Source organism: Rhinolophus ferrumequinum, chromosome 25 (assembly GCF_004115265.2).
Source record: "Rhinolophus ferrumequinum isolate MPI-CBG mRhiFer1 chromosome 25, mRhiFer1_v1.p, whole genome shotgun sequence".
Taxonomy (NCBI): domain Eukaryota; kingdom Metazoa; phylum Chordata; class Mammalia; order Chiroptera; family Rhinolophidae; genus Rhinolophus; species Rhinolophus ferrumequinum.
In genome coordinates, this window is record NC_046308.1 from 22,195,411 (window position 1) to 22,223,039 (window position 27,629).

Consider the following 27,629-nt stretch of genomic DNA (forward strand, 5'->3'; position numbering starts at 1 on the left):
CAGGAAAACTGAAGCAATTGTAGAACCCGGACTACACTACAGATTTCCTGACTCCTGATCTAAGGCTCTTTTTAAAAATAAAATATAAACATAAAGAAAAGCATAATAACACACACCTGATAGATTTTTTAAATATTAATATCATATGCTTTGAATCTTTCTAAAAGAGAATTAAAACATTATGTATTAGATGATTTCCATTCCTCTATCCCATTCCCCTCTCTCCTTCTCCAGAGGTAACCACCGTAGTGAGATTGTGAGGTATCCCAGTCTTCGTGTTTGTATATACTTACCAAATAATTATGTATCCATAAACCACACCATGTTGCCACAGAGTTGGTCTTCACAAAAAGGAAGACTCCCTCTCTCTAGTACAGTTAAAACCTTTGGGCTTTGGCTGGATATTTTGAAAAGAAATTAGGGAAGAGCTTAAAGGTTTTTTAAATGATTGTCACAGAAGGATCGAGTGAAGTGCCTTATTATTGAAAGTGAAAAATAAGTTGGGCAAATATAATAATTTTCATACAACTTTTTAAATCCCATTCAAGTTAGTGTTTCATATTTGTGCAACCCTGGTTTATAATGGCCTAGTGTGAATGGCCTGTCAGCTAACAGTAGGAAAAGATGGATTAAGCAATTTAACTAGTAATAATAGTTTCTACTTCCGCTTCGAGGTCCAGCTCAAATGTCACAGTAATGAATCTGCCCTTGATCCCATCAGAATTAATTTCTTCAACAGTCATTTACCGAATGCCAAAGCCCTGCAGATACAAAAGCAGATCAGACCCAGTTCCTGCTCTGAGCTCAGAAATAATTACAAAACAGTGTTTGATAAATGCTCTAACAGAGGCAAAAAGGGTTAGCGGAGGGCAACTCTTCCTGGAGCAATTGGAGAAGACTTTCCAGAGGAGGTGATATTTGAGCTGCATCTTGGAGGATGTGTAGGAGTTCACAAAACAGAAGATGGAAGGTCATTCCAGGTAGGGAGACATTGAATGAGAGGGTATAAAGGATGGTAAGATAGGAGTTTTAGAAAGACAACTAAGGATAGACATCAGAGGTAAGTTAGAAGATTGGTAAGAATTCAAGCAAAAGATGACATGACTGAAGGCATGAGGTGGGAGGGGGAAGGATTTTAACAAAATTCAGGAGATACATTTAGCAGAATTTGATGCTTGATTGTATGGGGGAAAGAAAGAACACAGAGGAGTTGGAGACGACTTCCAAAGGCTTGGCAAATAAGTGGGCAGTGAGGCCATTAACTAAAATAGAAAATACCATACAGAAGATAAGAGCAGGCCTGAGGGGGTGGGTTCAACGTTCCCTTTATGGCATTTTGAGTCAACGATAAGGACGCTTCCATGAGGCCTTGAATGATTTCCTTTTCTAGGCCGGAAGTCACCCTTTCCTCTCCATAGCCTATCATATACTTTTTTCATATCAAATTACTTAAATCTGCTGTATTTACAAGTATGTCCCTACCTTAAATCATGGAGAAAGGTACTAGGTCTTGGACGTCTGTGCATTGCCCTTATCTCAGAAACGAATACACAAAAGCCTTCAGTCAAAGTTTGCATTCTTGAAAAGGCAGCCCCATCGGAATACTGGAAACTGTCAGGTAACATTTATCGAAACAATGACCAAAAGTTGAGTTAGTGACCCACAGAAAATATCTCAAGTGTTTTGCCCTACAACACCTACTTGTAGCTCCCTTTGTGCTTATCTTATCTTACTTTGAAACAACCCTGCAAGATAACTGTATTCCTGTTTTACAGGTAAAGCAACAGAAGCCCAGAGTGCCTGTATAACTTCCCTGGGGCGGCAAGGTTTGTAAAGGGCTACACCAGGACTTGGGGCTTGTTCTGTCACCATGCTGCCCGACAGTTAGGCTGATCTTGCTGTCCTAATTCTCAGCCGGGCGGAAAAGAGGACCTTCTTTGGCTCCTGAGTGGGTCGCACCCTCTGGGTGGAAGGGAACTGCAAGAGGGGTCTCGTCCCTATCATCTCAGCGACAGTCTCAAGCGCCCCCCTTCCAGGAAAGTGCCCATGCGGGCACACCCACTTCAGATGGCAGAGCTGAAAGAGAGCCCAAGGATCCAAAGAGTGAGCCGCTGTGGGGACCCAGAATTCTGCAGGATCCACGAAAGCGCATTAGATCACTTGACCCTTCGGCCGCGCGGCCAGGGCGCCAACGCTGAAGCCTGGGGTGGGGGCGCAGCCAGGACTCCGAGCCTGGCCCCTCGGGAGTAACGACTGCTCGGAAGTGATGGGCACCGGCAGGCGGAGGGGCAGCCTCCTGCCCTCGGGACCCTGAAACTCGTCCCGTACCTTCCCCCGCAGAACCGTGCGGTGGGCCCGCCGGCTTGCTGCCCCCCCACTCTGCGGACCCGAGACCGAAGCTGCGGCGGAAGAGGCCCTGCCCACGGTTTGTGGCGGGAACTGCTCCGCCAGGGTGCGAGACGGCGGAAGCGGCGCGCGGCGGGCCAGCCCTTGACCTCAGGCCCGCCCCGCCGCAGCGCCCCGCACCGCCTCGTCAGGTTCTCTGTTCCGCCCCGACACTTCGGGGCAGGTGAGAAGTGGAACCTGGAGGCCAGCGAGCACGAGGAGGCCAGAGGACGGCCCTGGGAACTCGCACTTGGGCGACAGGAGGGCACAGCCCCGACCCGCCGCGAGCAGCTGAGGCTGCAGGGCTCGGAGCTGCCCCGCGTGGAGGAGGCGTGTCCCGGCGCGTGCGGGGGGCGGGGCGGGGCGGGGCGGGGCGGGGCGGGGCGGGGCGGGGCGGGGCGGGGCGGGGCGGGGCGGGGCGGGGCGGGGCGGGGCGGGGCGGGGCGGGGCGGGCCCACCGCGAAGCCCTGCAGCGCGGTTATCCGCGCGCTGCGGGGGCGCGAGGAGGGGGCGTGTCCTCGTGCGAGCCCACCGAGGGCGGAAGGCTGGGCGAGTAGCGGGGCGGGGGCGGGCGCGGGCGCGGGCCCGGCCCTCTCCTCTTCCTTCTCCTCCTCCTGGAGGGTAAAGGGCGGGTTGTTCGGGTCTGGACAGTGACGCTGGCGGACTCCAACCAACAATGGCCGGAGCTGAGTGGGAGTCGCTGGAGCAGTGTTTGGAGAAGCACCTGCAGCCCTCAGACTTGCGGGAGGTGAAACGCATTCTCTATGGCAAGGAGACCAGGTCTGCCGCCCAGAGCCTGGGGATAGGGGTACCTTGGGGCCAGTGAGTATGGGTCCGAGGGACCAGGGACAGTGCTTCATGATCTGAAGGACTTGAGGGGCGATGATGAAGTCCTGAAGTAGCTGAGTGGAGACCTAAGAAGTGTGGTTCTGAGGCGCTCAGGGGTTGCCCAACTTTTACAAGCCACTTCGCCCCCAGTGGCCTGGAACCGGAGGAGAAAGGAAGGGTATTTTGCTCCCTGAGGCTTTCTTTGTGGCCACCTAATTCTTCTTACCCGCTTCCAGTGACCAGCACCCTCCCCCGATCCAGGCCTGTACTCTGGGTGTCTGTCTAGGTCAGTGTCGCCAGCCAGAGCCCCTTCCAGCCCCCAGGTCAACGGATTGTCCAGCCCCAGCCCCTGTTTCCTGTAGTGACCCGGCGTCTGGCGGACCCTTGGAGGTAGAGGCCTGCAGAATCTGATTGGCCAAGGAACCTTTCCCACTTGGCAAAACGTAGAAGTTAGTTACCACACTCAGTGCAAATGTTTTCCCACTCCCAGCCAGTCCTGTGCATCACTAGGCTTTCTGAGGGCAGTGCTCTGCTGGACCCTCGGTGTACAAAGCTGGAAGGCACTCGCCCTTCCACTCTGGCTTCTCTTCAGTCCGCTTTTCTCAAAGCAACCAGAAGATGTAAATCGTATCCTGTTGCTCCTTTGCTTAAAGGTCTGTAAGGAATTTCTATGGCTCTTTGAATGAAATCAAAACTCTGACCCCATGCAGCTCCTGACTAAATATCCTTCCGTTTCCTTGCCAATTGGCAGGCACTCTGACCTTGGCAGTGATCTTGAGGCAAGGACCTGGTCAGCTCACCTGGAAACTTAGGGGTGTTGATTGGATCAGTGGTTTCCAGCCTCCAGCTGCTGTGTAGTTAGTTACTGCAGGAAGGTCAGTCCTCAAATCCAAAGGTGTTTTCACAGCTAGTGGATGATAAAGGTAGAACAACTGCCTTTGGGGGTGGGAGTGGTACAGAACTTGGTGAGAAAGGGTTCTTCATGCCCGAAAGGGTTCTTCATGCCCGAAAGGGTTCTTCATGCCCGAAGAGGAATATTGGGACTGGATGACCTTCAAGGCCCTTCCAGTGTGCTTTTGCTGGAATGCCACTTTCCACTGAACCTGTCAAGGCTCGTCATAGAGGAAGCCTCTTAGAGTTGAGCCTCCCAAAAAAGGTGTCAAGAAGGTGTCTGAAAGCAAGGAGTGTCTCAGGCTACAGTTCTAGAGATGAGAATAGGTTTAAGGGTGAGCATGTTCTCCTGGGAAAAAGACGGAGAGAACTCATGGGTGTCAGGGAGAGGCAAAGCAGGAAAAGAGAAATGTTTCCTACATAGTAGATGATTGGCTGGGGCGCGTTCTAGAAATCAGGGTAAGGACTGCCTTGCAAGGACTTCCCATGAGCACTTGGGTTGCTCCAGAGTGGGGAGGGGTTATAATGGGTGGTAAATGGGAGCCACAGTCCGTTCACCAATGACTGCCAGGCGTCATCCTGGGGCTTGGCTCTCAATAACTGAGGAAGTGGCTCTCCTTTTCCTCTTTTTCCTATTTCCGTTCCTTGGTCTGTTCCATTCATCACTGAACCCATCCAAGCTTTACCTCTAGGGCATCCACCTTTGTACTTGCTCAGTTTTTGCAAATGGGTGGGATTTGGCTATGAACGGGATTGCAAACTAAAATAGGAAATGAATCATTTAAAAACTCTTCTCCCACGTAAACTCCTGTTCACTCCTCACAGCCTGACTCAGACATGGCCTCCTCTGTGAAAGCCTGGTGGGGCCTGAATCCTCAGCCCCTTCTCTGGACTTCCTCTGTGCTCCACATAAGACCACCTTCTCTCCCAATGACATGCTGCCCAGCGCAAAGATGATGCTTAGTAAATGTTTGCTAAGTGATGAGCCAAATGGGCCTTTGCCTGTGCCAGACAGATGAAATCCCCAAAGAACATCGACTCTCAATTTTAAGACAGCCAGAACCAAGAAGCATTTATCCATTCAACACACATTTATTGAGCATTTATTTGTGTCTTAGGCACTCGGGATACAAGGATGAGTAAGCCATGGTTCCAGCCTCAAGGGGCTTTCTTTTAATGGTTGTCCTACATTGTGAGAGAAGGATGCAGAGAGAGCTGGAGAGTCTCCATGTATAGAGTTAGGGCAGGTTTTAATGGCTTCCCAGAGGTGCCATGCTTGAGAAGCATCCTGAAGGAGATGGAGGAGTTGGTTTGGAGACTGAAAGGGCTCAGGTACTCCAGCCAAGGCCCAGACCCGAGTGACATGTCCATTTGGGGATTGTGGGTGTAGAGTGCTAGAGAGGAGGTAGCAGTAGCCCGGGTGGGGCCTGGATGCTCTACATGTCATGCTGAAGCAGTGGGACGTGTCCTGATGGTGGTGGGAGCCTTCCAAGAATTTGAAAAGGGCAGGTGAAAGATGAGGAGGCCTAAGGCAAACAGTGCCTGGGTGGAGAGGAGGAATGGTGCCAGAGGTCTCAGGGAGGTCAATGAGTAGTGTGGATAGCAGGTATGGTGGAGGAGGCAAGGATAGGTCTGCTTGGACCCTCAGGTGGCTGATGGATTCATCTGATGAGGAGCAGCTCGGGAAAAGGCTGGTGAATTGAATTGTTTAGCTTCCTAGGACTGCCGTAACAAATTATCACAAACTGGTGGCTTAAACCAAAAGAAACTTGTTCTCACAGTTCTGAAGACCAAAAGTGCAAAATCAAGGTGCCACAGAACCACACTCCTCCAGAGGCTCTGAGGGAGACTCCTTCCCTGCCTTTTCTAGCTTCTGGTGGCTTCTGGCATTCCTTGGCTTGTGGCAGCATCACTCCAATCTCTGCCTCTCTTCACATCCTCTGGGCATCTCTTTTAAGAACACTTGTCACTGGATTTACGGCTCAGCCAGATAATCCAGGAGAGTCTTCTCTTGAGATCCTTAATTACAATGCGAAGATCCTTTCTCCAAATAAGGTCCCCTTCACGGGTTTTGAATATTAGGATGTGGACATGCCTTTTGGGAGTACCATAGTTCAACCAAGCACAGAGACCATGAGGAGATGGCCTCAGAGAGGAGGCGGGGCTTGGGGTTGTCCTAGAGAGGGACATTCCAGGTGGAGGAGGAGAGGGCTTCTGGAGAACCCGATGTTAAAGGAGGCAGAGGAAGCAGAGACTTTGTGGCGCCTCTAGAGGCGAGGATGCAGTGATGGGAGACCCTAGGGAGCTTACCAAGGACCCTGAGCTGGACCAGAACAGTGTCGGGGGACATCAGCAGGTCTAGCAGGATGAAGACAGCCGGGAGTCTGCTGGCTGTAGCAACCAGAAGGCTGGTAGTCCAAGGTGGGAAGTGGTGGCCGGGAACAGGGGGTGTGGCAGGTAAGGATTGTGGGGAAGCTTCCTGTGGAGGGGTGGGGGAGGGGGAGAGAGCATGTGAGGTAACAAGGGGCACCCACGTAGAACGTGCTTCCCCCCCTTTTTTTTTCCCTATTTTTTAATGGGCGAGGCTCAATCACCTGTCGTGGTGAGTATGGTAGGCCTGTAGGAGACAGGGATGTCCAAGCCATGTGTATTGTTAAGTGAAAAAGGCAAGTGGGAGAGCAGCCTGTACCAACTGAGCTATTGTATTGGTAACACACGTATAGAAAAACATCGGAAAGATACATAAACCATCGTTAAGAGGGGTCGTCTCTGAATTTCAAGACTGAGGCTGAGGGGTGGAATGGAAAGGTGAACTCATGACCTTTTTCCACTGTTCGATTTTTTCCCCCCATGAATATGTGTTTCTTTTGTAACAAAGCTCTAGTTTAATTATTTAAAACGCTGATGGTAAAGAGCCATTAGAGGGGGAAAGATGACTTTCTAGAAGTGAGAGGTTGCCGAGGAGGCAGGAGCTGGTTTCCCTCAGGCGAGTCCTGCCTTGACCCTGTGTGGAGAGTGGGGGGCCCAAGGGAAGGGCCGGGAGGGTGTGTTGGGGCCAGTACAGGAAGTGATGGGCTTTCCTCCTTGAAATTAGAGGTGAGGTCACGAGGGGTGGGCCTTAGTCGGAGGACGAGGGACCAAGGGAGGGTCATGGCCAGCACGGATCTGCCACCTGCTACGTGAGGTTGTGGCTCATTTGCTGGTCTCTGCCCCTCCTGGGCCACGGCTGATCTGTACCCCACACCACCCCAAGCCAAGCCTTTGGTGGGCACAGCACATGTTCATGGAATGGGGCTCACGGGTTGATTGGGTCCTCCGAGACTTGGCGATGGACCCCCTGGATAACAGCAGGACGGGGAAACCTTACAGTTGGGGGTGCTGAGGAGAGGTAGAGCCCTGCAAGTGGAGAGGCCTGGCCTGTATCACCTCAAGTCTAGGAGAAAGCGTGTCTGCGGGGAGCTGGGGTGGGCAGAGGGATGGAGGCAGCACTCAGAAAAGATGGTGAGCAGGCAGGAAGGTTGTGCATCGTGGGATAATGAGGCTGATGGTGGTGGCAAGATGGGGAGAGCAGACAGCGGTCGGCAGTGGGTGGGGAGAGATGACCAGGCTGAGGGACGTCATCCAGGTGGTGGGTACAGCTGGGCTTACAAATCCAAGGCAAGACCTCATCCACCTGATATCTTCCTGCGGTGAGACCACGGGCTAAGGACGGGGCTGCCAGGAGCTCTCCCAAAGGCTGGTCCAGCTCCCCAGCCCATGGGCCTAAGGGGAAACAGACACACGCTTCTTCTTCTCCTGTCCACCACCTGTCCTGGGGCTGAGGTCTGCCAGTATGGGGGGCCCTCCGCGGGGGGGCAGGAGGACTGTCTCTGAAGCAGTCACGGCAAAGGGAGCTGTGGTGTGGGCACTGCTGTTATTTCTAACCTGCTGAAGCAGACGGAACTCGGATGAGTTGAAAAGCAGGCTGATTGTCAGGGGCGGAACCCAACTCAGAGCTGTCAAGGCCATCACATTGGAAACTGCCTGGCAGGGGGCGGTGACAGGGGGCTTGGGCTGACAGGGCTGTGATTTTGAAAGAAACATCTTTAAGAAAGTGACTTAAAGTGGGAGGGAAATATTATTATTAGATAATGGTTGTCAGGTTATTTTTTGATGTGTTCTCGAGGTATTTCATAACCATCTCCTCCCTAGATGCTAAGGCCTTCTTGGCCAGGGGCCAAGCCTCGTGCCCTGTGGGTTTCACCTCAGCACCGGGCATGCAGCAGGCCTCCGAAGGTGTTTGCCATTTGGCCAACAGTCACTTCAGTGGGAGGTTTTATAAGTAATCCACTTGCCTTTGTTAATAAACTACAAACCAGGATGAGAGCTTGGACCTTTGGTCTGGACACTTGTATGTCCACCCAGCACGGGGCAAGGAACTGCCGCCACCCCCCACCCCCACCCCCATCCCCTGACAGGAGCAGCAGCAGATCCCCACCAGAGACTTGTAACCCTCAGTGGTGAAGGGCCCCAGGGCGCTCGGTAATACTCCAGTCCTGGCCTCTCCACCCAGTGGTCTCCTGAGCCTGGTTCTCCACGCCCGACCGTCTTACCCCAGCCTGCTCAACCCCCCAGGCTCAGCAGAGCCCTCTGATTGTAGTCCACAGACATTTTTGGGAATCCATTCCCTCACTTCTGTGTTGACTGCTGAGACTTTAATCCCCACTGTGACTTTAGCATCTCTAAAACATCAGCTCTTGACAGGTGGCCCTGCCGCCCACACCCTGCCCTGCTTCCTCCCTTGGCCAGGCCTGACCACTGCGGCCTCCCTGCTGAAGTCTCCCGGTAACCATCAGGTGACGTCCACCCTCGGTGTGGGCTGCGGTGTCCGTCCCGGCCAGCCGGGCCCTCCCTCTCCGCCAGGCCCTGCTCCACCTCTCCACGTGTGTGCTCTGGCACTGGACTGCTCTGTCTGCCTTCTGCCAGGACGCACCACCTCTTCTCTACCGGATGCATGACTGTGGGGTTGGGGGAATTTTAAATGCAGCACACCTCATACAAATCACCTCCCCTCTTCTTTCCTGCCCGTTTAGGAAGCTCGACCTGCCCAGCAGGGCTTTTGAATCCGCCTCCGAAGGGGACTTTGAGCTGCAGGGATATGCCTTCGAGGCCGCAGAGGAGCAGCTGAGGCGCCCTCGGACTGTGCGTGTTGGGCTTGTTCAGAACAGAACCCCCCTTCCTGTGGATGCCCCTGTGGCGAAACAGGTGTGGCCTCTTTATGTATTAACAATACATAATAATAATAATGTGTATTATTATATACATAATAATATTGATGTATTAGACCATAAATACATACTCGTCAGTGGGCCGTGGCCTGCTCTGTGTTTTGAACACATCCACAGTGAGCTGGCCACTCGCTCTGGGTCGGCAGGCACACTGAGTGGTCAGATGGTCGCCCATAGACTTCTGCACTGGCCGCCCCCTTCCCTCCAGCCCGTGTCCCGCTCTGGCTCTTCTTTCTCTTCTGACTCGCCCCCTTTGTCTGCCTTCCTCTCACTCCTCACTGTTCTTTCCACCTACCCCTCTGCTTCCTCTCTTGCGATTGGTCCATTGTTCCATTTGCAATTGGGATGGTGCCCTTTGCCTGGCTCGGCTCTCTCCATGGAACTCTGCCTCTCAGTCTCCTGCCAAAAGGCCACCTGCCGGCACACACCAGGCAGCACCTGTCCGTTTGTCCATGTGTTTCTTTGCCTTGTTCCTAAGGGCGGGACTCACTGTACCCAGATGTCTGTCACCTGATGGGGCCTGCAGGGTTGCGGAAATAGGACAGGCATTCACTTATGACCTTACAGCTAGTATCAATGTGACCGCATCTTGTATTTCCCTAAAGAAACATGTTGTCACAGACACTGGCAGTTTGTTATATACACTTCTTCACAGCTTTCCTCCAGCTGCTCAAACTTTCCAAGCTTTCTCTGCAGAGGTGTCCTCCCGATACAGTGTGCTTGAGAATTCTTCGGGATTCTCGAGAAACCTAAGGTCAGTTGGATTCCAGGTCGGATTCTGGAATTGTCTTTCACATTGGTCCTTCCTCTGCTTTTGTTGGATTGAAAGATTTCTGGTTCTCAGTTCACTTTTTGTCTCTGGATTAGTTAATTGTGAAATGTCTCCTCAACCATCCCAGATTGTCAGGTCATCAAGGGCAGGGCTGCTGTTCTCACCCCCACAGCTCCTCGAAGCGTGCTTCGCATGCTGTCACCCCCAGCAAACCTCCGCGGAGCCCTCGTGTGCTCGGTCTTGCAGGGGAGAGACAGAGCATTGGAAAGAGTGTGCTTTCCGGGTTTTCAGCCTGGTTCCTCTGATCTTTCTTTGAACAAACACTTCTGAATTTCTCCTGGGCGCCAGCTGTTGTGCTGAGGACGCAGAGAAGATGATGACACGTTCCCCTTGCCCCCAAGCTCAGGGGGTCATGGGAGTGACAGTGGAGAAACGTGACAGCACAATGAGAACAGCACCACTGTAGGGGCACACTTAGGCTGGGGAGCACAGGGGTACCTCAATACTCCTGGGAGAGTCTCCCCTCTGTGGGTGACACGTGACGTGGATAATACTTCTAGGAAGGATTGAGTGGGGGAAGGAATCACGTTCCTGGCCAAGGGCATAGCTGGGAAAGGTAAGTCATTCAATGTTAAGATACACATGGGAAAATAGAAGTGGCAGGACAAGGCATCCCCAAAGCCTCGAATGCAGCGTGGTGGAAAGGGGACTGTCCTGGGGCGAGGGGACAGCTCACCCTGGGCATGGTCCTGGTGTTCATGGGCCCACTGGGTGTGGGCCTCTCTGGCAGTAAGCAGCTCACATCCTATGACTCCTCTTAGCAATCCCACGAGGTAGGCAGTGTTCTCCCATTCTCCGGGCAAGGAAACCGAGGCTCAGAAAGGTAGTGTTGTGTGTGGGGGACCCCAGAGCCTCTGCAGCAACCCCTTATGTTGTAGATTTTGGACCTGATGACAGTATGAAATAGCAGAACCTCCCCACCCAGCTCATCTTCTAGCAGCTGGCGGGGTGAGGAGTTGTTCCACAGGTTTGGGATGAGTTCTAAAAATGGTCTCAACCAATAGAACTAATGGGTTCTAATCCTCGACTTTTGAATTGCCAGGTCTCTGCCCTTCACAGACGCATAGAGGCCATCGCAGAGGTGGCGGCAATGTGTGGAGTCAACGTCATCTGTTTCCAGGAAGCGTGGAGTAAGTCTCTCTTGGGGTGCTTTCTCTGCCACCCTCAAACAAGAGTGTGTTGTTGTCATGTCGCCAAGAGTGTCTACTACCCAATTAAAAAAAAAAAAATCTGTTTTCTTTTCTCATCCATACAAAGGTTCTTTGTCAACAACAGCAGAAACCAAGGAACCCCAGGCTCCCTCCCTCTCACGCCCCGCCCAGCCTGCGTCTGGTCCTATCAGTTCCTCCTCCCACATCATTCGGAATCCTTTCACTCCTTCCTCCCCGCCTCCTTACCTGTCCCAGGCACCGTCGGCTCTCACACTGACTTCTGTCATCGTCTCTAGCTGGTCTCCTGGGGCCCTCTCCTCTGGCCCCTTCTAACTGGCTCTCCACACCTTCTAGGAAAGATCTTTTCAAAACACAACTCTACACTGCATAGTCTGTTCCTTCCTCCACCCCTGGAGCCTCCTCTCTGCTTGGCTCTGCCCTGACCTCCCAGATCTTTCACACCCGGATCTCCATCCTCCCAGGCCATTGCATCAGCTGTTCCCTCCTCTTGCCTAGTGAACCCTGCTCAACCTTCAGCTCTCAGCTCAGAGCCCACCTCCCTGTCTAAAGTTGTGTCCCTGTTATGTACCTCTGCTACCACGTAGCTTTTCTTTATTTCATCTTTATTTTTATCAAAGTCATACATGTTCATCATTTAGAGTCAAATGGGTCTGCAAAGTCTGTTATCAAAAAAAAAAAGAATCACTATCCTTTTCCTCAGAGGTAGCTCCTTTCAACTCTTAGCTGGTTCCTTTGGACTGGACCTTTGTGTTGCTGCTTCCTAATTTTTCAATTTTGAATCATCTATTGGTTTCTTACTATGGAAGAAGACCGTGTTAGTCTTTTCCCTCTTTCTGCCCCCTTGACACATAGGGATCCTTCCTAGTCTACCCCTTGTCCAACCTCTGCCAAACCGTTTTGTAAACCTTGATTTCTTTCTATGAACAGCTTTCTGTTTTCCCTGGAGTTCGTTTTGTATTCAGCATACTTACTACAAATTCTACTCCCAAATTTCTGCCAGTTTCCTAAATCCCCTTAAGAGGTTTAGGCACATGAAGCAGTCTGTTGGTTTCACCTCCTTGAAGGAATGTGTTCCCCAGCCTTCTGACTGCCTTTCGTCTGAATTGGTTGCCCCCTCTGCTAGCTGCACAGCTGTCCTCTTGGGATTTCCTATCAGTGTCATCCTGGGGAGCCCCTTTATCTTGCTCTTGTGGTCTCCTATCCCACATCTTCCTCTTTTTCGGTTTACTGCCTCATTTTGGTTGAGTACAGTTAACCCTTGAATAACATGGGTTTGAACTGTACAGGTTCACTTACACATGGACTTTTTTTTTCATCTTGTAAACAGACAATGTAAACTTATAGTTTCAATAAATATAGCATAGTACTGTAAATGTATTTTTTCTTCCTTCTGATTTTCTTAATAGCAGTTTCTTTTCTCTAGCTTACTTTATTGTAAGAATACAGTAGATAATGCACATAACCTACAAAATATGTGTTACCAGTCAACAATTGGCTATTAATAGTTAAATCTTGGGGGAGTCAAAAGTTATAAACAGGGCTGCTGGTTAGCTCTGTTGGTTAGAGCGTGTGCTCTTGACAACAAGGTTGCTAGTTCGATTCCCACATGCGCCAGTGAGCTGCGCCCTCCACAACTAGATTGAAGACAACGACTTAAGCTGAGCAGCCACTGAGCTGCTGATGGGCGGCCAGATGGCTCAGTTAGAGTGCGAGCTCTTAACAACAAGGTTGCCAGTTCGATTCCCACGTGGGGTGGTGGGCTGTGCTCCCCACAACTAATATTGAAAACAGTGACGGGGCTTGGAGCTCAGCTGCAGCCTCCACAACTAGATCGAAGGACAACAGCCTGACTTGGATGGGTCCTGGAAAAAACACACTGTTACCCAATAAAATTAAAAAAAAAAAATCCTTCTTAAAAAAAAAAAAAGTTATACACAGATTTTCACGGGCACAAGGGGTTGGTGCTCCTAACCCCTGTGTTGCTCAAGGATCAACTATAGTTACCTGAGAAAGAACACATAGGAGGTAAACTTTTGGGGACCTTGCATATCTGAAAATATATTCCTCCTACAACTTACTTGATAGTTTGATTGGGTATAGAATTCTAGATAAGAAATAATTTTCCTTCAGAAGTTTAAACACCTTGCTCCATTGTCTTCTGGCTTCGGATGTTGTTGACTATCTAAAGCCATTTTGATTTATGACCCCATTGTTTATGACCTGTTTATTTGTCTCTGGAAGGTTGTAGGATCTTCTCTTTTTCTCTAACACTTTGAAATTTCATAATGATGTGAGATAGTGTGTATCTATTTTATTCCATTATTCTAAGCACTCAGTGGGTTCTTTTAGTCTAGAAACTTGGGTCCTTCAGATCTAGGAAATTTTCTTATTTGTTTCATTAGTGATTTTCTCTCCTCTTTTTTTTTTTTCCTTCTCTTCCTGATATCCTACTATTAGGATATTGGAACCCTGGGCTAGGTCCCTACTTTTTTTTAATGTAGTTCCCCCTATTTTTCAACTCTGCCTCTTTTTTTTTTCACTTTTCTGGTAGATTTTTACCTACTTTGTCACTCATCCTTTATTCTATCTTTCATTTCTGCTCTCATATTTTGAATTTATTAGAGTTATTTTCGTCCGAAAGTTCCTGTTTTATCACATCCTGTTTTAATTTTATAGTTGCAGTATCTTCTCTTGTCTCTGAAAATAGTAAGTAGTAATTTATTTTTCTCCCTGCATGGTCCCTACTTACTCCAGTTAGTCTCTCTGTCTCTCTCTCTGTCTCTGTCTCTCTCTCTCTTTCTCTCTCTTTCTCTCTCTCTCTCTCTGTTTAAGAATTGGGGATGGATTAAAAAGCTGATTGCAATATCTGAGTTTTTGGGAGGGGTTCCTCCACTGGGCTTCATGATAGGATGACCTGGTTTAGCTATTTGTCCCATAATCCCCCATGAAACTGTCTTTGGGTCATTCATTTCAGAATTGTCAGATTTGCCAAAGAAGATTCTTCTAATCTCTTGCCAAGAAGAGAAAGAGAACAGGGGTCCAGTATGCTAATGTTTACTTAATCCATCTGTTTTGGACCTTTATCTGTCCTTGTTTCCCCAAGGCCAGAGCCCTTCTGTTTAACTGTCTGGAGAATGAGCCTTTAGCCTTCTAATGGGGTGGGAGGGTATGTCCCAGCCTCTTACAGGGGAGGAGAGTTCTGGACTTCTTACTGCGTCTTAAACAGACTTCCGACCAATGCTTCTTGTTTGTCACACCTTTCTGCTTCTCCATCTTCAGATCTACGTGGTGCCTCTGGCTCCTGAATTCTTGAGGTGTCTGTGGTGGAAAGTGGGGTGCTTCCTGGCTTCCTCTACTGCTGGGCGGGACTCAGTTTTCTCAATCCTCTGAGATATCTATATGCATCCCTCGGCTCTCCAGCCTCCTGTGTGTTGCTGCTGTTGTCCCTCTCTCAGTGCCCCATCCTTGTGGGTTTTTACCTTTGCATAAAAATCCCTTTCCTGTCATGTTATTGGGGTTTCAGGAAAGAGAAAAGGTGTGAGTCCAATCTGCCATCTGCACCCAGAAGTTCATCTCATTTTTCACATTTCTTGTTACATGTGTACTTCTACTCTTGTTTGTATGACGTTTGATTTTTCTGTCTCTTCCATTAGGCTGTAAGCTCCCCGAAGCCAGTGACTGGGTGTTTATTTATTTTTCCCATCCTAATACCCACCCCTATTTTTTAATATTAAAAATAAATTTAATGTATAAAATTTATATAACATAGTATGTATCACTTTAACCATTGATAAATGTGCAATTCAGTGACATTAAAGTTGTGTAACTATCACCACTATCAATTCCCAAAACTTTTTCATCATCTTCAACAAAAATTCTGTACTCATTTAACAGTAACTCCCCTTCCTCCCCCACCCCTGATAACCTCTATTCTACTATGAGTTTGACAACTCTAGGTACCTCCTATAAGTGGAATCATACAGTATTTGTCCTTTTGTGTCTGACTTATTTCACTTACCATCATGGTTTCAAGGTCCGTCCCTGTGGTTGCATGTGTCAGAATTTCATTCCTTTTTATGGTTGCGTAATATTTTCTTGTATGGATATATCACATGTTCTTTATCGTTCCCCGACCCCCATTTTATTTTTAGTGGCTTGAACAATTTCTGGTACATGATAGACACTAAAAAAAATATTTGTTGGATGGCTTAACCCACTTCTTCCCTTTTGTGGTCTGGAACACTCCCACTCACCCATCAAGGCCTAGCACAAATACCTCCTCCTTTGAGGGCCCTGGGGATTCCCCTACACAAAACTGAGCACTCTATGATGTCATGCAGCCACACCAGGTTATAATTCAGCTCCTCATGTAAGCTGGCAGCTCCTGAGGGCAAAGCCAAGTCTAGGTTTACACGGAGTAAACCTAGGGAGTGTTGGTTCAATGAATGGGGAAACTCCCGTCCTCCCTAATTTGAAACTAGTTGGGACTTTGCAGCCAACCTCCCCCAAACTCCATTCCTCATCCTTTTTTTTTGAAAGTTTGTTCACATTACAGTGGTTGTATAAACAGGAGGGGAAAGCCATTAAAATGGAAATAGAGAAATTTGGAGAGCTTAGCAACCTGAAATGAAATCAGAAAGGGAGGTTTTATTCTCTTGGGGCATTTGAGTCTCTCCTAATGCTCTGAAAGCTGAGAATAAATGGTCATTAAGGATTGCTTTTGTTATCAACATCTTTTTTTTGTGGCTTCCTTAAAACAGTTCATCCCTCTTCACTGAAGAGGAGCCTGGGGAGTCTTGAGCCTGGTGCCAAGGCCCCTGGGGCTATTGTTGGCAGAGCCTGGTGCTCACTTAGGTGCCTCCTTGGGCCACCACCCCTGCAGCCAAGATGGCAGTGGTACCACTGGTGGCCTCTTCACAATGGTGCCATCTTAGTTCCAGGCTTCTTGGGACTGGAAGGAATTGGGAGGTTAATACTTCTCTTTCTACTCTGTGAAGTGAGGAGAGGCATACCTACTTGGCAGGGATATCAGGTATTGTCACACCTGGCACTGTGCTGGGCATATGGCCTGTGTTTGGGAAAAGTTGGCTACAATTATTACCCCCAAACAAGGTCGTGACTAGTTAAAGCACTCGCTAGTCACATCACACAGCTTCTCATACCACCTCCGCCCCCACCAACAGCTTATTCAGTTCAGGGTGACCAGAACAACAGCAAGCATCTGGAAACTTCCATCAGGCTAATCCTCCTGAAAGAAATGGACTTGGAATACTATTCTGCCATAAGAAAAGATGAAGTGGTACCATTTGCGACAACATGGATGGATCTTGAGATTATAATGCTAAGCGAAATAAGTCAGACAGAAAAAATAGAGAACCATATGACTTCACTGATATATAAAACTAAAAAGAAGTAGTTTTATATAAACTAGTAGTATATAAAACTGAAAAGAACAAAAGAACAAGACAAACAAATGAAGAAACAAACTCATAGGCATAGACAATAGTTTTGTGGTCACCACAGGTTAAGGCGGGAAGGGGGTGGTAGATGAGGGTAAAGGGGATCAAATATATGGTGATGGAAAGAGAACTGACTCTGGGTGGCGAACACACAATGTGATATATAGATGATGTACTACAGAATTGTACACATGAAATTATGTAACTTTATTAACAATTGTCACCCCAATAAACTTTAATTAAAAAAAAAAGGAAAGAAAGAAATGGACTTGGGTGATTAGGAAGAGGAAAATCTAAAGAGCACACAGAATCGGTCCAAAGAATTCAATATTCCAAAAAGAAAAATACAAACAGTTCAGTAGGAAATGGGCAAAGGGTACTAAAAAGATGGCCTAGAGGACGAACCCAGAAGGCCAGTGACCAGCTGGCAAGGAGTTCCTCCTCACTAGTGATAAGGGAAATGCACATTTAATCACGGTGAGATTCCAGTTCATGCCATCAGACTGGCAGGTATTAAAACGTGTGGCTGAGGCTGTGGAGTGATGGAATATACAAACCAGAGGCCCCTGGCGCCCACCTCCATCACAGTCCCTTCCCTCTCCCGCACAGGAAACTGCCATTTTGAACCTAGTATGTGTGGTGTTCTTTGAAATATATACATACATATATCCAGTTTGGGAAAAAAACAAACAAAAATTAATGAGTTTAATGAAATTTCCTGTTGAATTAACCCCTTGGTGTCATCTAGTCAGAGATCATAGGACAGGAATACAATCATGCACCACATAATGACGTTTCTGTCAATGACAGACCATTTATACAACTGTGGTCCCATAAAACAATGGAGCTGAAAAATTCCTATGGTCTAGTGACATCACCGCCATCGTAACATTGTAGTGCAACACATTAGTCACGTGTTTGTGGTGATGCTGGTATAAACAAACCTACTGTGCTGCCTGTCGTATAAAAGTATGACAATACAATTATGTACAGTACATACTCGTAATACTTGATAATAAATGACTAAGTGACTGGGTTATGTATTTTCTATACTATACTTTTTACTGTTATTTTAGCGTATACTCTTTCTACTTATTAAGAAACAGTTTGCTGTAAACAGTATGCAGTGTTAGGTCAGCAATAGCCTCATACATCTGTTTACTGTATCTCTTCACTGCATCATTTTCTCTCTTTTTTTAATTAAAGTTTATTGGGGTGACAATTGTTAGTAAAATTACATAGATTTCAGATTTCAGAAATTCTGTAATACATCATCTATATAGTGCATTGTGTGTTCACCACCCAGAGTCAGTTCTCCTTCCATCACCGTATATTTGACCCCTTTTAGCCTCATCTACCACCCCCTCCCTCCTCCCTCTTGTAACCACTAAATGCATCATTTTCTCTTGTGCTTGATTTAATCTCTTGTTGGTTTGTACAGTAGTACCAAGCTGTACAGGCTTGTAGCCTAGGGGTAGTAGGCTGTACCGTATAGCCTAGGTGTGTAGTAACCATCTAGGTATGTGTAAGTGTGCTCTGTGATGTTTGCACAACGGCCCAAGCCATAATGACGCATTTCTCAGTATGCATCCCCATCATTAAGCCGCGTATAACTGTAATGCATTTATCCTTGGGGTCTGCTCAACCCATCCAGTGGTTCCCAAACTTCCTATGGGGTCATTAAGTGAGCGGATTTTCTTGTTCCTGAAGAAGCCTCGGTCCCTGGAGGAGGAACATTCCTATGGTGACACTCCTCAGGTCCCAGCGCCATCCTCAGTGGCCCTCGGATACCTCCCCTGAGGAGTCTTTTTTTTTTTTTTCCCTGAGGAGTCTTGACTGTGCTCTTACCAACCTGCAGATTGGCAGCAGCTTGGGATCTGCTGGTTGGGAACAGTTTGGGGCTGTACCTTTTGCAAAAGTTAAAAAAAAGGGGCCGGCCCGGTGGCTCAGGCGGTTAGAGCTCCATGCTCCTAACTACAAAGGCTGCTGGTTCGATTCCCACATGGGCCAGTGGGCTGTCAACCACAAGGTTGCCAGTTCAATTCCTCAACTCCCGCAAGGAATGGTGGGCAGCGCCCTCTGCAACTAAGATTGAACACAGCACCTTGAGCTGAGCTGCTGCTGAGCTCCCGGATGGCTCAGTTGGTTGGAGTGCATCCTCTCAACCACAAGGTTGCTTGTTCGACTCCCGCAAGGGATGGTGGGCTGTGCCCCCTGCAACTAGCAACGGCAACTGGACCTGGAGCTGAGCTGCGCCCTCCACAACTAAGACTGAAAGGACAACAACTTGACTTGGAAAATATATATTATATTATGGTAAAATAACCACACAGAACACTATTTTAGCTATTTTTAAGCGTATAGTTCTGTGGCATTATGTTCACATTGTTGTGCAACCATCACCACCATCCGTCTCCAGAACTATTTCATTGTTCTCTGCTGAAGCTCTGTCCCCATTAAATAGCTCTCCATACTCTCCTCCCCCCAGTCGCTGGCAACCAGTATTCTACTTTCTGTCTCTGTGAATTTGCCTAGTCTAGGTACCTCATATAAGTGGAATCATACAGCACTTGTCCTTTTATGACGGTCTTATTTCACTTAGCATAATGTCTTCAAGGGTCACCCATATTGTAGCATGTGTCAGGATGTCCTGCCGTTCTTAAGGTTGAATAATATTCCACTGTATGCATGCACCCCATTTTGTTTGTCCCTGCATCCATCAGTGGACACTTGGGTTACTTTCATCTTTCAGTTCTTGTAAATAATGCAGCTGTGAACATGGGTATGCAAATATCTGTTAAAGTCTGTGCGGTAGTTGTTTTTAAGACTGGAGGAAAGACATTTGGCCGAGCCCCTTGTTTTGCTATGAAGCCTGAAAGGTTAAAGTCTTCTCAGTGTCCACAACCAGGGATGGGACTTGGAAGCCAGCCCGAGGCACTTGGGCCGTGTGCTCTTGTGGGGACCCTCCGTCACCAGGTCGTGAGCGTTGGATATAATTCTGACCTTTCTTCTCTTCACAGCTATGCCCTTTGCTTTCTGTACAAGAGAGAAGCTTCCATGGACGGAATTTGCCGAGTCAGCAGAAGACGGTCCTACCACCAGATTCTGTCAGAAGGTAGGACATTAACTGCTCCACTGGCAGCAGCTGCCGTCATGCTCAGGTCACAGAGCGAGGCACAGCTGCTGGGTGTGGCTCCTCACCATGGAAAATGCTCCCGCTTGGTGCTTGTTTTGCCAGATAAGATTAGATAAGACTATTTGCTGCCCTTTTTTTAGTGTACTTTCACTTGAAATCAGAGAGTTTCAGAGCCAGAAGGGCCCTTAATGGCTTTTTCAGGGAGGGAGCTGCAGCCAGGGAAGGGTGGCCTGGGGGTGACTCCATAATAGATTTTGCAGTGGCGAGTGGTAGAGCTGGCACTCAGGGACCAGAGACAATGTCAATTTCTTGTCCAGAACTCTGCTCCTCCACTTGCTGTTTACTTGAGTTATGTAAGCTTCTCTACACGGCCTATCTTATCAGCATAGAAATTGGTCTTCGTTTTTCTTTATTAAAACCTCGTAATACATGTTGTATGAGCTCATTTATATGAATTGTCCAGAAGAGGCAAATGTGTCGAGGCAGAAAGCAGATTAGCGGTTGCTGGGGCCTGGACAGGGAAACGGGGGGAGAGGGACTGCTGCTAATGGTGTGGGGTTTCCATTTGGGGCGGTGGACATGTCCTGAATTAGATCGTGGTGATGGTTGCATACCTCTGTGACTGTACCGAAGACCACTTTAAAAGTGCGATTTTTATACTATGTGGATTATAGCTTAATAAAGCTGTTAGCAAAAAGAAAAAACTCTAACATTTAAAGAGGTTATAAATTGTAACTTATCCTTATTCTCACCTCAAACAAAAGAACTTTCATTTCTCCATATCCCATTTCAGACTTTGTACACATAAAGTTAGGGGTTTTCTGAGCAGAACTGTAATCATAGTGACTCTGTCAATACTGAGTTGTGATTTCAAATGTCAGTGTTCTCAGGGAACAAAAAAAAATCTCTCTCATTCACCAGGTTGTTGATTCTGTGCTATGCAAGAAAAGAGGAAGGGGACTGGCTAGGAGGCGATTGCAGATGAACCAGAGCCAGAGGAAGAGAAAAGGAAGAGTGGGAATGAGAGCTGGTGCCAGGAGACACCTGGGTGCCTCGTGTCGCCCAGGGATGCCTGGCTGCCTTTACATAAGTCACAGCGTCACCTTCCACCCCTCTGCTTTCCTCTTTCTCTGTCATTAAGGCCAGAGGTAATGACAGGCTAGTTAGAATTGAGGACAAATGACTGGCTGGGCCTGCTCATCCTGATGTTCACCAGGTCCCGATGCTCTTATTTGAGACAAAAGGAATTCAGTGTCAGAGAGCTTTTTTTTTTATACGCGTAGATGACACTTATGATTCTTCTTTTTTTAATTGTCTTAAAAAAAACACACACATAACATAAAATTTACCATCTTAACCATGGCTAAGTATAGCGTTTAGTCGTATTAAGTACATTCACCGTGTTGTAAAACAAATCTCCAGAACTTTTCTTGTAAATTTGAAACTCTGTACCTATGAAACAACTCCCCTTCACCTGGTAACCAAGGTTTTACTTTCTGTTTCTAAGAATTTGACTACTTTAGATACTTCACATAAATTGGACTCATATAATATTTGTCCTTTTGTGACTCTTTTCACTTAGCATAATGCCCTCAAGGTTCATCTATGTCAAGGATGACATCCATGGAATTTCTTCCTTTTTTAAGACTGAATAATATTCCCATCTTTGGCTACACCATATTAGTTTATCCATTCACCCACTGATGGACACTTGGGTTGCTTCCACCTTTTGAGTATGATGAATAATGCTGCTATGAACATTGGTGTACAAATATCTCTTCTTGACCCTACTTTCAACTCTTTTGTGTATATATATATATATATATATATATATATATGTGCCCAGAAGTGGAATTGCTGGATCATATGGTAATTCTATTTTTAATTTTTTGAGGAACCAGCATACTGCTTCTCCACAGGGCTGTACCATTTTATATTCCCACCAGGAGCACACAGGACAATTCTTATTTCACTCAGCTTGGGCATCAGGACAACACTGGAATTTAGTTTTCCGAAAAATAAGTGATGGCTCTGAACCAACGCTAGTCATTTAGAAGAACCATTGAATTCTTCAATAAAAAAAATCGATGGCCGTTGATTTGAAAGTAGGACTCTGCTACATTTATCATTTTTTTCAGCTGGCGAAGAAGCATGACATGGTGGTGGTATCCCCGATCCTGGAACGAGACGGAGAGCACGGGGACATTTTGTGGAACACAGCTGTGGTGATTTCCAATTCCGGAGCAGTCCTGGGCAAGACCAGGAAAAATCACATCCCCAGAGTGGGCGATTTCAACGAGGTGAGCTGTGCGTCACGTGACCCACCTGGCTTGCTCATTTTTCTGTGCATAGATCTCACTGAGCCTTTCCGTTAGGGAAGTTCTGTGTTGGGTCATGTCCCATCGTGCGGCACTGGAACACAGTGTGTCTGCAGTGCCTGGGGGACCCCCCACATTGCCCCACATCACACAGGCAGACGGGATTCGGGGGGACTCCCGGGAGAGTCCCAAACACCTTTAGCACAGAGGGGTATTTTTTTTTTTAATATTACCTAATTTGGCTGCCTGAAATTTTTCTTTTAAGTAAGTAGTGTATACTTACTGAAATAAATCACGCACAAACGTGAAATAATTTCTGCAGCCCCTTTCAGGCTCTGAGCTCCTCGCCTGTCATGGTCTAGTCCATGTGGGAACCGACCCAGCCATGTCCGTGTGTGGGGTAACAGTGGGTGACAATGGCATATGACAGTGTGCACATGTGTGTCAGGTGGGGCTTCGTGCTTGTGATCAGGGTATAAATCAGGGTTGCTGTTTTGATTGGTTGATGCCAATTTGTGGGTGGGTAGGATGGAGGGAGGGGACATTTGAAGGAGGGAAATGAACTCCACCTAGTACCTACGTTATGAACTGTGAACTTGATCAGTAATAAACAGGTGTTCAGGAAATGATGTCCCCAGTCCTTCATGGCCTTCTCTGATTGTGGGGGTCCCAGCCACTCTTGGGATGGTCATGGGGACTAGAGACGATCTGCAGAGCTCGTCCAAGTTCCCTGGGGAGAAAGAAGAACCCAGCGTTTCTCAGCAACAGCTGGATGTGGAGACAGGAAGACGTGCCCTCACCTGTTTGCCCTCGGATTAATCTTTAGCTCCCTGGAGATAGTGAAAGGCTTGTCTCGATGCACCAGGATCTGCTCTGGTGTCCACCACATGTGCACATCCTGGTTGCTGCCCGACTTGGGCAAATTTTGAAATTAATGGGAGGAGGCGAAATGCTCCGGGAGGGGATCTGTTTGGGACCCAACCTTCCCTCTACCCATCCCCAGTATCAACCATGGAAATGTCCCCGGCCCCGCACCCCGAGCGGGTAGATGGAGAGGGAGGGATGGCAGGACTGTATGCCACCTGTTTGCCCTGCAGGGACAGCCTTAGCCCGGGGTAGGATGCCCAGGGGCTTTGTGAAGAAGAGCGCTCTCAGGGTGTGAGTTCTAGTCGCAGATTGGCATGAGCTGGGCAAGTCACATGCCCACTCATGCTCCGATGTTCTTCCCCTAGCAGGCAAAGGTTGCTCTGAATGAGCTTGTGGTCTCTTCAGCTCTGACATTCTTTATAGGAACATGTGATTGGTGAGGACATTGACCAGCTCATGTTAACGCTGACCTAACCTCAGTCTTTAGTTGTACCCTGACTGAAACCTAACCCAGTTTATCCTTGGAAATAATGTGGGAAGTTGCTTTTGGTTTGTTTTTTTTGTTTTCGGTTTCTTTTTTTTTTGACGTGTCACAAAAGAAATTGTGGGTAAATGGTTAAGCCACGGTGATTTCCCCTGGCATTGGTTTGTAGTTATTGTGTCTGGGTTTTTGGGGGGTTTTCACCCCTGTGTTTTTTTCATTTGTTTGTTTTTGTTTTTTGAGCATATTGAAAATTTGAAACTTAGAGTCACACCCAAGAGTGTCACTTTTGGAATACTGGTGATATTGCACTTTTTCTGCCAAGTCTAAGGAAAGGGAAGTCTTACAGCTCCGAGCCTTCAATATCCAGCCCTTTGTTTTCCAGTCCACGTACTACATGGAGGGAAACCTGGGCCATCCCGTGTTCCAGACGCAGTTTGGGAGGATCGCAGTGAACATTTGCTACGGGCGGCACCACCCCCTCAACTGGCTCATGTACAGCATCAACGGGGCCGAGATCATCTTCAACCCCTCGGCCACCATCGGAGCGCTCAGGTGCCTCAGTGGGCGGGATGCGGGAGGGTTCTTGGAGATGGCTTTCGGAACAGTCAGGCGCGACCATCATCACGTCTAACAACTCTGAGCCCTGGGACTGTGTATTGTATATTTAACCAACTTTCCCATGAAAAAAAGTACCCCAAATGTCAATTACAGTTCCCCCTCATGAGCTTTGCTGCTGTGAAATACTATCCTTTGCTATGATTCTAAACCCTGAAATGGTAATAACCCTCCCTACTCACCCTCATAATTTTCAGGATTCAAAAAAGCTCCTCTTCTAAAGTGCCCAGAGTAGCTGGTGACTGGCCAGCATTCGCTCCTCTCCCCATCACAGCTGCTGTGCTCCTGAAGGCATGGGGGCCTGTGGATTTCTAGACCTCATGTCTGCAGCATCCAGTACATGGAGGGAAGATACTGGACAAGGACAAATGAGGGAGAAGAAGCTGAGAGGGTCCTTAACAGACCAGTCAAGAGGCTCTGAAACTTGTTTTTAACCAGCAAAGTGTTTTCTTCTTAAAATGCCTACGTGTTCAAGTGTCACCCTGTCCCGAAACAGATTAAATTATTCTGATCAAGTCAGTGGGGCTGGCCCTGACAGCCCCGGAGAGTCTAGGCAAGACCCCAGGGGCCCCTCATTTAATAATGACACCCGAGCTAAGATGACCCAGGATGACTGCACTTCTGCTGCTTCTCTCTTCCCCAATGGCTGAGCATTTGGGTGGTTTCTAGTTTTGCATCATTAACAAGTACCAGAGCTCTAGGAATTTGTGTGCAAATACCTTTCTTCCCATCTTACTTCCTCCAAAGCAGGATGCCTGCATTGGGAGGTTCTGGCTTGTACTCTCTGTTGTCCTGGTTGCCAGTGCCCCTGCAGGGTGGGGGCTGGAGGAGCATCCCTGGTCCTTTGTAGGGGGCAGCCCTGGTGGTCAAGCTTCGAGTTTCCTGGCGGCCACCACTGTCACGCTTGTCCTCGCTCTTCACTAAATTTCAGTCTAATTTCTTCTAAATATCAGAATGTGAAATTTACTTTACCTTTTCTTTTAAGCATCGTGCCCCCTTCTCATGAGTAACTTCCCCTCAAGCGTTCTGATTAGCACAGCAGGTCCAAAGTCCACTGTCAGGTCTGTGCACCTGAAGGTCCTTTCTGTGTCCACAAGGGGTGCTGTTGGTTAGAAGGGACACACCTTGGATCTCCCCTCAGAGAATCTCCCTGGGGCCTCATGGCAACTTGGTCACTGTGACAGCAACCATTGGCCGTTGTGAGGTAGGATGGATACGGGTCCTCCAGCCACGGGGCCAGGGCAGAACGCTGGGCCATCCCCTAGAGCAGTCCCCCTCTTCCAGCCATGTGTAAGGCATTTAGCAAGCTCCATCTCCCCACAGGGCCCTAAAGGAACCTGACGCCAACACCCTTGGCATCTGGGCTGGCCCTGGGGCCAGGACAGGCAAAGCTGTGGTCTCTCAGCCTCAGATGGCCACCTCCCTGACCCTGCTCCCTTTTATTAGCCCCAATTAAGCAAGCAGAAGCACCCTGGCATAATATGCACACAACTGCTTATGTTCTCAGCAGCTTATTTGGCTTATTAACAATTATTGATTTTCCTTCCTCAGCCAACAGTAGTCCAACTCATGCCTTTCAAGGGTGTGGTGAGGCTGATAGTTAAAACACTAACAGGTCTTTTGGAAAGCAATGTGTTTCATGAGCTACTAAAATGTTCACGCACTTTGACCAGATAACTATACTCCTAGAACTTTACTTGAGGAAGTATCTAAAGGAGGAGAAAAAAGGTTGTATGCGTGAAGATGTTTCTGGCAGCCCTGTTTATAATAAGAAAAAAGCTGGAAGGAAGAGAAATGTCAGGGTTAGGTAAGTTTCAGCCCATTTCTTCCATGGATTCTTATCATACAGCCACTGAAGAGTCCTTATGAAGATAATGTAGCATCGTGACAAAAACCCGTGAGCAAAAATGATGTATACAGGCCGTGACCAGAACTCTGTAAACTTTTTTTTGCCAAAGATGGTCATGAAGTATGGAAAAATTACAACAGATCATTTATTAAGATGGTGGGATTCTGGATGATTTTCTTAAAATGAGAAGTATTTGTGGAACTGATAACAAGCATATTTAAGCACAATACTGGGCAAATCCCCACCAGCGGCATGCAAGCAGCGGCTCCCAGCTTCCGGAACCATCCATCCCCATCTCTTGCATCTCCCCCCACCACTACTGGCTGTGGTTTGGCAGGGTGTCCTCACTCATTTTGGGGTCTCGCAGTTCTAAGCACACAATAGAGTTGACGTGCTTTTTGATGAACTGAGTCTTCCTGCACTCCCATGCAGCCTGTCTAGTTGAAGATTTTGGCCACAGATGTGCCTTAATCAGAAAGCTGCTGTCCCATCCTCCCACTGCGTTTCGTCTTTCCACTCTGATCCTTTTCAGGGGCTCATGTAGCTGTGCTGGGAATATAGTGGATGACCCCATACCCCCATCGGGCTCTCCATGCTTCCCGCACGCACTGGGTTCTCATGAACCTCCGGCTTTCCTTCCCTCGCTTGTTTTGAGAGCCTACGTTTTATTGCCAGCTGTGGGTTTGAGTCCTACGCAGCACACCCTCCCTGGAGAATTGCAAGGAAGATGTTTTATGGCACTCTCCCTGCAACTGTCTATTTAATTCTTGTAAATGTCATTTACGGGTGTGTTTCTGTAAAAATCCTTTCTTAAAAGTTTTGTCAGCTTGGCTTAGCAGCTGGGGGAAAAAAGCAGCAAAATGAGTCCCCTCAATCAAGCCTGTGATTTTTTTTTTCCCCAGACTCGTGAATCCTCCTGAGAATTAGACTTGTGACAAGCATCCACGCCCTCCACCTACACCCTGGTTTGAACCAGGTGCATGCTGACAGGAAGGACGATTTCAGGGCATTGCGTTCCCAGTCACTCAGTGTTTCTAAGTGGGCATTATGCCTGTCAATCCAGAATCTTAATGATGTTGTTCCTCAGACAAGAGATAATTAGTGACCAGAAGGCCCTGTGAATTCCACGGCACATTTTAGTTGGGAGGCTGGAGAAGGACAGTCTCTGGCTGGGGCCCGGTCTCCCACTACATCCTCCCCTGTGCGGGTGCTTCACTGAGGAAAGTCCACAGCTCAGCTGTGTCTGGGGGCTGCCTCCTTCCTGGGCCACTAAGAGAACCAGAGCCCCTGCTTAGAGACTCGGGGTTCAGAAGAAGAAACCGGGAAGGCACTGGGAAAGGGGGACCCGCTCAAGAGAGGCTCTTGCCACAGAATCTACCCCCCCCAATACACACACACACCATTACCTAAATTTCTTCAGGTTTACTCTGTTCACTTGGCCTGAAATCTCCCCCTACGGAGACTGCTTTGCAAGACAACACAGCAGGGTAGGGTTGGGACAGGCAATGAGAGCCTTCACAGGGCCA

The 27,629-nt window shown here is 48.1% G+C and overlaps 1 protein-coding gene across 1 annotated transcript in view; it reads left to right on the forward strand.

Moving 5' to 3' along the window:
- Positions 1-2,947: 2,947 nt before the first annotated feature.
- The window catches only part of UPB1 (beta-ureidopropionase 1), a 31,829-nt gene continuing 7,147 nt past the window's right edge, over positions 2,948-27,629 (forward strand). Inside the window, exons 1-6 of the mRNA XM_033098384.1 lie at positions 2,948-3,165; positions 9,177-9,348; positions 11,246-11,333; positions 19,855-19,949; positions 22,109-22,270; positions 24,022-24,191. Of these exons, the coding sequence (XP_032954275.1) occupies positions 3,062-3,165; positions 9,177-9,348; positions 11,246-11,333; positions 19,855-19,949; positions 22,109-22,270; positions 24,022-24,191 (791 nt within the window). The 5' untranslated portion in view covers positions 2,948-3,061. The remainder of the gene's footprint in view (positions 3,166-9,176; positions 9,349-11,245; positions 11,334-19,854; positions 19,950-22,108; positions 22,271-24,021; positions 24,192-27,629) is intronic.